This window comes from Dermacentor albipictus, chromosome 3 (genome assembly GCF_038994185.2).
Source record: "Dermacentor albipictus isolate Rhodes 1998 colony chromosome 3, USDA_Dalb.pri_finalv2, whole genome shotgun sequence".
NCBI lineage: Eukaryota > Metazoa > Arthropoda > Arachnida > Ixodida > Ixodidae > Dermacentor > Dermacentor albipictus.
In genome coordinates this window covers 46,414,474-46,426,578 of record NC_091823.1, presented here as the reverse complement: position 1 = coordinate 46,426,578, position 12,105 = coordinate 46,414,474, and the positions used below count along the sequence as shown (strand labels likewise).

The following is a 12,105-nucleotide window of genomic DNA, read 5'->3' as shown; positions in this document are numbered from 1 at the left end:
GTGCTACTTCTATGCTTCCCCAGTAGTCATGAGTGCTCCAGGCCCACTAATCGTTCGGGACTCGTTCACAGCAGCGTTCAAGAGGGCTGCCATCCTTTACGCCGAAGAAACAAATCGCTGCGCAGCGGGCCGCAATTTCGATGTTTCTAAACGGGTGGTGCGAGAGTGGCGACTGCAGCGAAGCGAAATTTTCACCTGTGACGGCAAGTGAGAAATTTCCCACGTGCCGAAGTCTGGACGCTTTCCGGAGCTGTATGCTAAGTTCGCGGCGTACGTCGCTGAAATGCGTGATCGGTCCCTGCCAGTGAAGTGCGACGTGGTCATGAAACAAGCCCGGACCTTCGCCTTAATTTTAAGGTTCTGCTCCGCCGTGAGTACAACGAGTGGCTGGCGGCAGAAGACTGAGAAATTACGCTAACCGGACCTGTCAAAAGAGCCTCCCTGACGGCTGCGTGTGGTTAGGTGCATTTGGCGTGGGCTGCTGTTCTGCAAGATGTTTGCCAAATTTGAAATTTCGCTGGACCACGACGCGCTGTGGGACCGCAGCAACGATGACGATGGCAGCACTAGTGAAGACGAGTAGTCCAGTGACCATGTCAGCTACTAATAAATTTTCGTTATCGAATGCGCCCTCGGGTATGCACTCTTTTTTTTTTTTCGGTCACGCGATATGGGGGGGTCGACTTACATTCGAGTCGACTTACAATCGTGTAAATACGGTATATTCTATCTCACAAGTCGTTGGCATCGCTGCCGAAGATACGAGGCATACACAAGAGCAATATCCTTGCGCCACAAAATATAGTTCCGGGCCTAACGGTCTGATTACTGGCAGGATTGGAGTTTTATTTTTGCGTGGTACACTATACGTTACAGCGATACATGACACATTCAGACCTTTGCGCACGCACGTCGTATACCGCAAATTTAGCAGTCGCTGAGCAGACGAAGCGATGTGGATGGACACATCTCAAGGGGCATTTGGCCCTCCTAATGACTTGTCGGATGGAGCATAAATGAACCAAATTGTCTAATAGCTTGTGCCACTAAGTGCGTGCTCGTGGTTGTGATGCGGTCATGGTCTTTCCATTGTCGTCATTCCAGTTTAGTCATCTCATTCGTCATGACGTCGTCGTCACCCTGTATCCTCATACCGTCGTCATGCATTCGTTGTCCTACCATCGTCGCGATGCCATCGTGGTCATTCTATCATCCTCACTCCAGTTTCATCATCTGATTTCGTCACGCCGTCATGTAGTCATCATACAAACCTCATGTTGCCGTCAATGTCAACCCATCCTCATCACAGAGTCGTCACAGTCTTCGCTATACTGTCGTTTCGTCACCATACACTTGCCATCATCCCACTGTCATCATGTTGTCGTTGTCATTCCTTCTTCATTTTATTGTTAGTGCATCGTCGTCATGCCGACCTTGGCAAGCAAATGCCCTAGCAACAAGGACTGAATGCAGTGAACAGTGTATTCACATATAGCTGAAGCAACAGAAGGCGCAGAGTGACCCCTACCGTTATTTATAAGCGTGTTTTCAGCAATACGGAGTGTTGCCAAATTGCGTGAACCGTCGGCATCATAGTCAATAGCCATAATGAGATGGGTTGTGCTGGATTTTTTAAAACTAAATGCCTGTCACAATAACAGAGCAATAACCGGATGCTACATTTGGTATTGATAAGGAGGGCAAGCAGTAAAACAGTGTATTAGCTACACCAGGTGTACCAGTCAGAACTGCCTCCAATTATTTAAAATAGGTTTGTTGAGACAAAATAGCTTTCGCTGGCCAGGATTCACAGCAGCCACCAACACCAGGAGTTGGGTTAATATCACCCATAAAATGCTCAGTGCTTAGTTTCTGTAGTTACCTTCCAATTAGGAAATTTAGTGCACATGTTGCAATTGAAAAATCAAAGCCAGTCAGTGCCCACTTTGATTTAATTGAACAAGCACTAGTTTAGAGATACGCATTATGCGAACCTCAGGTGAAGTACAGTCTGTACCAACATGAAATGGAGCCCTTTGTCTGTGTTCGGGTAGATGTTATAGCGGACATGTAGTCAGAACCTCACTCAGTGTTACTTGCTATGTCATTTTAATGTTGTAGGATCTCCCTTGCAGAACTTTTCGTTTGGTCCAGAAACAAGGAAAATTAGCGGCTTCAAACCAAAATTGTGTGTCCCATCCCCTTCAATATTGGTTCCCTGCCCAAACTGGTTTTGCATTCACACTATGCCCAGAATGCCTTCCTAAACACGATAGCATAAAACTAGGCAGGATGTCACTGTATTGAAATGAAGAATTTTACCAACAAATATAGACTGGCAGTACAGTTACAATATTCATATAAAGTGAGCACACCCTTAAGCAGTAACAAGCTTCAATACATTTTTAACATGCACGCTAAAGTTGATCAATATAAATTAGCAAAATTTAGTTTATTAAAGATGTTATTAGCAAATATTCCATGTGTGTGTGTGTGTGTGTGTGTGTGTGTGTGTGTGTGTGTGTGTATGTACACACGTAAGTGTATGTCATTTTGACTTCAGTGTCAAGTCCTGCATTTGCCCATACCTCCTTGAGTACGTATATTTAACCGACCTCTAACTGTGCGTCCATACAGCATCTCAAAAATTATCCTGTGATCCTAGCCACCATTCTTTTTGAGCCTTGGTGTCCGGCCATGGTGCTGTCATGCCCCAAATTCAAGATTGTCTGTCATAGTGATTTAGGAATCACCAACTGCATCACTTCTTTACCCGAGGTAAACTTGCACCTTCTGTACAACAATCCATTGTTCCTATGGAATTCGAAAATGGTCCTTCCTCTTTTATTTGTCGTCGACTATCCTTCCTTCTCAAAGCAGGCTTGTATGGAATCATTCTTTCTTTGCATTTCTGCAAATTCTGTTGGTGTCACCGAATGTATTTGGGTTGTAGGTACCGTCAGTGCTCTCAATGTTCCTTGCATGCTAGATCTTGTAGCTACCGCCAACGATACTGCTGGACTATCCTCCGTAGCCTTTATTTCTTGTGTTGCCATGTTAGGATCGTGCTCCTGTTGTTTTTCTTTCACTTTTCCCATGTTGGCGTGGCTGCTCTTCCATTTTGTATCAGGGACATCCATGCTTCTTACCTGAAGTAGATTGCCCAATATTAAATCATATAGTGGCTTATCTACGCCTTTGACTATCAGCCATCAGGGGTAGTAGGGAGTAGACACTTGAATTCTGGCCTCAGGCAAGTGCCTAACCGTGCTGTCGACCATGATAACCAGTGCTGTTTCTCCTGTTAGGTCTTGCTCCCGAATCAAACTTTGTCTCGCCAAGGCCATGTTGGTGCCACTATCTCTTGAACCTATCTTGTGTGTGCACGTGTGTGTGTTACCATGGCATCATCACATGAGCAGACAGTGCTCTGGCAAAAGAAACACTTGCACAACCTAACTATGCTTTACCCCCTGTATGATGCTTCTAGATTGAACTTTTGTTCACGAAGCATATATGAATGTTTTAGCAATTTCCCAAGACAGTTTTGTAGTCAGAAAGGGTACTCATACAGCCACCATCAAGTCGTGTGGTAAGCCATCACTAAACTGGGCCTATGCTTGTGGCTTCCCATGATCACCACACTGGTTGCACCAGCGCTACAGAAACTCACATAGACGCTAGCACCAAATTTCTGTATGCTTTATCTCAAAATAAACTTGCCATGCAAGAAAGCTATGGGGCACCTGAGCCAATCAGAAGAGCCAACATGCAGATCTTGCCAATTCGCAAAATATCAACCTGCACGTCTGCAACTTTCTCAGAGAGTGGAAAAGATGATGCAGGAAAATAAACGGTCCGCCTGTCCATCCACAATAGTATTTGCCTTGACAAACATCTACAAATAATCAGGGCATATGGAGTGTCATTCACTGACACCTTGAGCTTGATAATGCCGGAGGAGAGAAATGCTCAAAGAGAAAATGCTCAAAGAGAAATCACGCAGATCCCACGCACTGTAGGAATCACGAGTAAACGAAGCTTTCACATCCGCTCCCAGAGCACGTTTTCACTCCAGCGAACTGCTCTCCCCGCACTTCGGCCATGCACCACGACCAACACAATGTAAGAAGTGTTGAGTGTCCCAAAGAAAGGTTCCCTTTAACAAACACATTCTTGGCAAATTTCCTAGGCATCATTGTGGCTTTCAGGATATTTGGTACACAGCACCTCAAGCAGTAGCAATGGTGAAAGCTCATCTTGTAGGCCTTTCTGAGCAACGCAGTGCATTTTTCCTTTTTAGACCCCCGGTGTTGGTATTTCACTCACAACTGTCCCCAATGAATGTGTCATGTGCTTCCGTCTATCCTCAGTATTCTGTAAAAGGTGCACCAATACAGCACTCCACATTGTGGCAAAGAAGTCTGTCAACTGACTTCCTTCTTGTACTAACAGTACTGCAAGGTGTTACTGAACCTATGCCTCTTCGTGAAGAATTTCATTGCTCAGTGGTAAAAATTTTACCGCAGATATTATAAACATGGTCAACAATGTGCAAAATCTGAAAGGAAATATACCGATGGCTGCCAATAAGCAGATGTAATTTTCATTCAGGGACGGTACAAGGGTGGTAAAAAGCTCCCATGCCACAGCGTATTCGACAACATTCACTCTCAAGCAATTTGCGGAGCTTCTAGAGTAATTTTGGCACTCAGAAGCTGTGGGTAGTGAAAAACAGTGTCTCTTACCCTCTTCACAATAATCTTGGGTTTCCTACAATCTGACACATGACACGCCACATGGGCACGATGTCAACGTGTTCGCACAACCTAAGGCCTGGAAACTTTTGATGCCCCCTGTACATATTACATGCAGTTATTTAAGACAATAGAAAATATACAAATATTTATGGAGCACTTCACTATGCTAAACCTATGTACCTGCAATATAGCCAACGCTTAAGCACGGAACTACATTCTATTTCATAATATGTGGTGCACATGGACCACATGTTGTCAGGTTGGTGTTTTAGCACACCATGAAAATTTCACTGCATTGCAAACTTACTTTGACACAGAGTATAGGTAAGTTGGACTAGAACTGTATGGTATGTGGGCTGTCAATGTGATTTAATTAATGCGCCTGACCATTGTAGTAAAAGCTAAATTTGTGTTCACCTTCATATTCCTAATTTTAGCAGCAGGAGGCTAGCCCACAACTTCCACACGTCACGATGTATGCTCCAGGTGACATGTAGGTGCATTCAATCATAATGACCACTGGCAAACACTCTTTCATCGGGGTCATAGCTAGAGAAGAAATATTTTCTATAATAATGCAATATCCTTGACATTCACATCAGAGGACACAAGCATTCAAAAGCGAAATCTTGCAAGCATGTACCCACTGTTTCATAAAATTAAGGCTAATAAATGAAAACCTTGACAACACAAGAGCAGTTTATGCAAATTTTGTGATGGTAAAACTGTTCTGTTTACCTGGCCAGAGGGCAAAATGTGCACGAGTGGAAACAGCACAAAGTAACAGTGTGTGAGAAAGGGCGAGACAGCTAAATAAGTCTGTCTGTCCCTTTCTCACGTCCTGTTGCACTGTTTCCATTGAAATCATGAAGCAACCAGCCGAAATGTGTATGATTCTGTAAAATGTACACTTTGTTATGGTCCAGCATAAATGAAACACTTCATCGGGCTGCTGCAGATGATTAAATCAAGCCACTGGGCAAGCACAATGCTGCAACCATGGTATTAGCAGGAAATATACCTAGGTTGTCACTTATGTGGTCACATCCAAAGCATTTGTTAATTCAGCAATTCAGTGATGGGGTTTTATATTCCAAGATTTCACTATGGTCCACGAAGGCATTATTTATAGTCGAGGGCTTGAAATGACATATTTCCTGTCTGCGGTCTTTCAATGTGCACCTAAATGCAAGTATAAGTGAATTTTTACATTCCACCCCAATTAGAATCCAGCTTTCATGGCAGTACTGCTACTCTTATAGTATTGTTACTAAACTACACTAGGATTGTATTAGTTGCCTTATTATTTTAAATTGTTTTGAAGAGTGCTCTGTTATATTGACCAGTGTGTGTGTGTGTGTGCGTGTGTGTGGAGAGAGAGAGAGAACTATCCTCCGGCCTTGGTCTCACGAGATTGGCAGTATTGAAACTAAATAAACAAACAAATAAATTCAGTGTTTATTAACATAAAGCTAGCTCTACTGCCTTAGTGGGAAAAGGCTCGTAAGGCAGCAACGGAGAAAGGAAGGATGCTGGGGAGTCGGCGGCAGATCCCGAGGATGTCCCCCAGAGCTCCTCTAAAGGAGGCGTACAACGCCTGTTTTACGGGTGAATGCACTGAGGGCCTCGAGAGCGCCCCGCACATCTACTCATTGTAGGATCCACTCCTTGGTGGAGATCAGATGGAGGCAGAGGCATGCCCGATTCCGGGGCAATGTGTTTGCTGCAGTACAGCAGCAGGACAAAATGTCCGGAGTTAACGCTTTATTGTTTTGGGCCTTGCAGCTAATAAACAAGTACATGACTTCTTTGTCAGCAGCAGAATGCCAAAGTCACACAGAAACCAGGGTATACAAAACTGTTTCACCACGGCATCTCACTGCAAAATTTATGAAGGAGGAAAGCTTGCAGATAAAGCTAACAAGGGCTGTAAGTGTTGCCTTCACACTGTGGGACCATGCAAAAGATTTTTGTGACCCACTTGAGCACAAGAAATTACAATAAATCTACACTAAAAGGAAACACTAAACCAGTAGAGGCAGGTTAATTATTCTTCCAAATTCTATTCCCATTTCTTCCGCAAAAAGATGTCACATTAGCAGAGTAAATAAGGGGCCAGCTTTCCTTTACTTTAATTTACACACCCAAACTGGCTAGAAAAAATTAAAAGAAACCTACATGTGTTTCCTTCGTAGCTTTGTTCTACTGTTGGCTGGATCACAATATTGCACACTTAATTGTCAAGAAATGAAGCCAAACTTCAGTGATGTCAGATTTGATGGCATCTTTGCTTACTGGATGTATTCTTATGCAGCAACGGCCCCCAGTCGTAGGTTTAATCTTGCTTTATTGACAATCTCACAACAATATCCCAGAAAGACACTATCAAAATTATGATGTCACAAGAAGCAAGAGTGAAGTTTTTGAGGTGGCCTGACCACCGGTCTCCTGTTTTCATTACCATTGTGGCTTAGTTAAGATTTAGAACACAGCCAAACTCACTTATTAAACATTCCAGAAATGCATAATCAAACTGAGCTTAACTTAATGCTTTTGATTAGTGTAATGAGATGACAGCAACTGCACAATAACAATGGGTTGACAAAGGTGGAACAAACATGATGGCATCACAATGACAATATGACGACAAATGCATGAGAAACATGCCTTCACTTTTGCTGTCACTGCGTTGCTTGAACATGGGTAAATATAAATAAAGCGTGATACCATTAGCCATTTAGATATCCAGTGGCTCCTTTAGCCATAGACTACAATACATCGCTTCGTATGTTAAGCAGTGCGTACAGAAAACGCTGAAGTGATATGCAACCAAAGGTATAATTATGAGGATTTGTTAGAAGTACTTTTTCCCATAGTTTGACAGCTTGGCTGTTATAACACCCACCCTGTCATTTCTAAAGTTGGGAAAAGGATCATTTGTTTTCAACCCCTCCAGCATTGCACTAACAGCAGCTGAAAACAATGGTTCTTGACCAAGAAAAGAAAATTACAAACCAACCTCTGTTTGGAGTACGCCTATTATTACCCTTTAAGAATGTGAGAGCTTTTAAGAAATAAGCAGTATTCATTTTCTAATATTAGTTTCCTAGCTCATCCACTGCAATGACAGGATGTAGTCATCATAGCACATTGTAAGTGTACCTCTGGCAATCGGTCCAGAAGTAAGAGCCTCTGTACATGCAGTGCTAGGTACAATTCTGCTTCCTATCCAAAATGTCGACCTTTATACAACTTTTTTTCGCTAAGCTTTTCCCTGAGCAGTGCAGCAGAATAACAAAGTTCTATCTCAAACTGACTTTTTTGGCTTTCGTCAAACATCTCTCTAGAGTCTCCTAATGGTCACAGGAGAGTGCCATAATAATTCCAATATTTAAGATGCATCATGTCGTCCTAAGTGTTGAAAACTGCTATGTATTTCTCAGGCATCCTTAGACCACCAGAACACATAAACTTGATGCCAAACAGCTTGGCTGACAGAATGACATCATTGGTGATTCACTGCATCATGAATAATTGTAGACACCAGAAATAATGCTACATCATATGTGTGACAGGTCTAATATACTCAAACAATGCAGAAACATTAAATGAAGATGCAGTGCATGAAAATGCTGAATATCAAACAAGAATAGCACAATTATGGGCATATTTGGGGGAGTGGGGAATACTCATCTCAATCCCTGCGAGGTAATTTCAAAAACAAATTCCCACTTATTGTGAGTCAAATAACATTATCATATGCTGCCGTGGTCGTATTGGGACCACTGAAAGCGATGTTTTAAATAAGGAGACATTTTTTTCGTAGCACAATATCACTGTAATATCACCTGGATACTACAGAAAGATAGCCCATAGGGAAGTCATTCAATTGTTACTGCTAATTCAGATTCTAATAGAGGCCTACAAACCTGTAACATGGTATTTGGCCACCATTGCAATGATTTCAAATCTTTCTTCACAACGACAGCATTGGGGTGCAAGTGCAAGTTTTGCTGAACACACTCATATCTCCATTATTAAATGGCTGAGCAAAGCACTTTCGTGGAATGACAGGCAAAGAAGAGTCACAGATTTCAGCTTCCAGATGGCCGAGCCTCGTGTTGTTATGAAGGGAACAAGGCTGCTGTAAAGGAGCCATGATCTAGTTAATTATCTAAGTTGTCTGTGCAAATTGGTTATAAAGACAAACATTTTTACACGTTTGCTGCACAAATTATAACATGCCGAGTTATCACAGTTAACGCAACACTAAAGCTAAAATTCTTTATAGGAATGGAATAGTTCTTGTGTTGGCAGTGTGCAAGACTGAACAAAGCCTTGTAAATCGCAACAATGTCAGCTCTGCCTACATTATATCATTAATGGTTTATATACAATGTTTTAACCACTCACAGCTAACACAAATGATAATCAAAATACAGCACTTATCATATGCCTAAAGAATGTAACATAGAGAAAGAGCAATCAGGGGTAGTGCATTATATGAAAAAATAGGGCAATACACCTGTAAAATAATTACAGATTCCGCCACTGTGGACATTAAGGTAGCTTACAAAACAAGGCTTCCAGAGAAATCAATTGTGGGGCAATGAGATGGAAATGACGTGGGAGGAGTTACAAAACACGCTTACGCATTGCTAAGGAAAGGCTGCAACAGACTGATTGTGCAATAGGTCTTGTGTCAATGCAATAAGCCAAGAATAGTTCGCACTTTTCATTGATGCAGGTAAATCCGCGTTGACGCGCCCACAGCAACAGGCTATAGTTAGCGTGATAGCTAAAATGGTTAGACTTCATTCAACAAGCAGGAATGGCATTTACTTGGCGATGTTGAAATGTGATATTCCTGTCAACAGGACACTTTCGAATTCTAATCGAGGCAGGTTATTGTATGGCCATTTTCAAGAGCGTTTGACTTCGACCGCACACGAAATGCTTAATGCAGATTGAGCTGAATAAATATCGACAGTGCTTGTGGCAAATTTTTTAATGTTGCTGTCAATAAAAAGGCCCCTTCTGCCATCAGTAGCAAATTACACGTGAGGCGGCGGTTTACTAAACAAAAGAATCGCTAATAACCGTCGAGACAGCTCAGGCTGCGCGCTACCTACAATCTCAATATTCACGTGTTTGCGTGCGAAATAAAGGCGAGCGAAAATTGAAAACACCTTCCTGTGAACATGTGACAAACAGAAGTAAATTCAACTGTGTACAAGGGCATGAAAAAGTCAGTTGTAAGCTGTCGACCCGCTGCAAACATGTTATCGCAATATTAACATAAAGCGCTGCCCGAGTACTACGCATGAGAAATGCGGACAGTTCACCACATGATACTACGCCAAAAGGTGGCGCACCAGCACTTTTCACGCGAAATTACGAAACGTAGGACCGATCAGAGCTCAGCCGCTGGTAGTAAAGCAAGCATATAGCAAGAATCAACATGGAACTGTTAACGCCACTGCGGTCGGCCACTGACCTTTTAGTACGATCAGTGCGGTTTATAATGCAGACGGAAGCAACGAACAAAACAGGTGACCCAAGTTGAAGCGGCAGCGGTGGAAGTCTCTAGAAAATACAGCGAAAAGGAGGTCTCGACTGTCTTCGAGGCAACATCTGGGAAACAACTACGCATGCAGCAGGGCTGCACTGGCCGGCAAACAATGGTGCCGCGCGGTTGCTCCGTCCGCGCGGTAAGGATGCGCGGGATTAGTTCGCGAACCGTGCCAAATGTCAACAACCGCAGTCCTGGAAATGAAACAGCCCCGTCGGTGACGCCATACGAACAGCGAGCGGCAAGGGAAACGCAGTGGAGAGAGATTGTTGTCAGACGCCGCCGCGCGCCGTCAAAAATTTTCCCGCGAGCGCGAGGTTCACGATGCCGCCCGCGAACGACGCTGGTCGTAGTCCAACTTACATCACGCCGTTACGAGCGAGCGAGAAGAAAAAAGCACAGCGGGGTTAAAGTCGCTTTACAAGTCCTAGTCCAGCACAGCGCCGGCGAACGCCATATTGGCGGCGAATGACGCTCCCAGGGAACTGACAAAGGGCGGACACACGCCGGAGACTGGGCGTGCGGCGCCGGCGACTCGCGGAGTGTCCCTACCGCTCTGCAGTGCATGACAATCAGACCCGCCAATCGCGCAGGTACTGCTGCGCTTCACAAAACTGTGGACGGCTGGTACTTACTCGGCCGAACCGAAGAAATCCGCACGTTTTCACGCTGCCGATCCACATGTGCGTCTGCTCGCAACCGCCATGTTTGAAGATGACAGCCCGCGTCGGGCGGCGGCGGCAGGGCACCCAAACGGCGGTTGCTACCGGTGCGGAGAAAAAAAAAAAAAGTATACGCGCGCGCGGCAAGTGCGCAAAACTTTGCCAGAATTGGCATTGTGAATCGTTGTTGGACGGTACTAATGCGAATTTAGTGGCACAACATTTCTAGAACGCTATTTTGTTTACTTCGCGCTGCTGCGAAGCGAATGAAGCCAGTGCAAGCGGTGCAACGACCGTGGCTACCGGGGTCAACTCTCAAAGTGTCAACACCCTTGCCGACCGACCGTATCTCTCTGTACGGCCGGCGGCTTCTGACCTTGAATTCGACGCTTAAAGCCAGAAAGGCCCTTTATCCTTCAAAAAACAGGTCTTATTCCTCACTGCACTGGCTGTTCCTTGCACGTGCGACATGTAACACGGAGTCTTGAGCTTACGAAAGGCCGCTCTTCTTTTTTTTTTTTTATGAAAGGTTAAGGTTATGAAACTACAGATGGTCAGCTCGGCTTTGGAAATTTCGTACGTATGCGCCAACAAATGGATAGGTAATAATTTTTACCACACGCAACTTCAGCGATGGCGTACATAATAGATAGCAATTATGACTTGGAGCAAGTGTAGGGTCGCATGTGTATCCGACATGCTTAAAGTCTTGCATGAGCATTACAATCTAGGTATCGCACCACCGGTAGGAATTACCGACAATTTTAGAATGTTTAGGCCATCTGTAGATAGCCTCGCGTACATGCACATAACTACTGCAGATTAATCGCGCCGCTACGTAGATCTATATATAGTTGAAATAACAGTTCGCCTATGACGCAAGAAAATAGTACCGCTATTAATTTTATGTAAGACATAGCCAATGGTCTGTTAGCTCTCTGTAACAGACGGCACGGCCTCCGGTCTCGACGGGACAATCGTGCTGCAATCTCCTGATAAACGGACGTTCTTTGTGTGGTGGCGCCATCTGTCGGCGTCGGTTAGTACCATACGGCAACATTCCTAGTTTATTCTTAAGTGGTAGCCAGTTTCTACTTCAAGGCCGTCCTGG

The 12,105-nt window shown here is 44.0% G+C and overlaps 1 protein-coding gene across 1 annotated transcript in view; it reads right to left on the bottom strand.

Moving 5' to 3' along the window:
- brat (brain tumor) overlaps window positions 1-11,326 on the bottom strand; it is a 127,077-nt gene extending 115,751 nt beyond the window's left edge. The window contains exon 1 of the mRNA XM_065426975.2: window positions 10,968-11,326. Within this exon, the coding sequence (XP_065283047.1) occupies window positions 10,968-11,169 (202 nt within the window). The 5' untranslated portion in view covers window positions 11,170-11,326. The remainder of the gene's footprint in view (window positions 1-10,967) is intronic.
- Window positions 11,327-12,105: the final 779 nt, after the last annotated feature.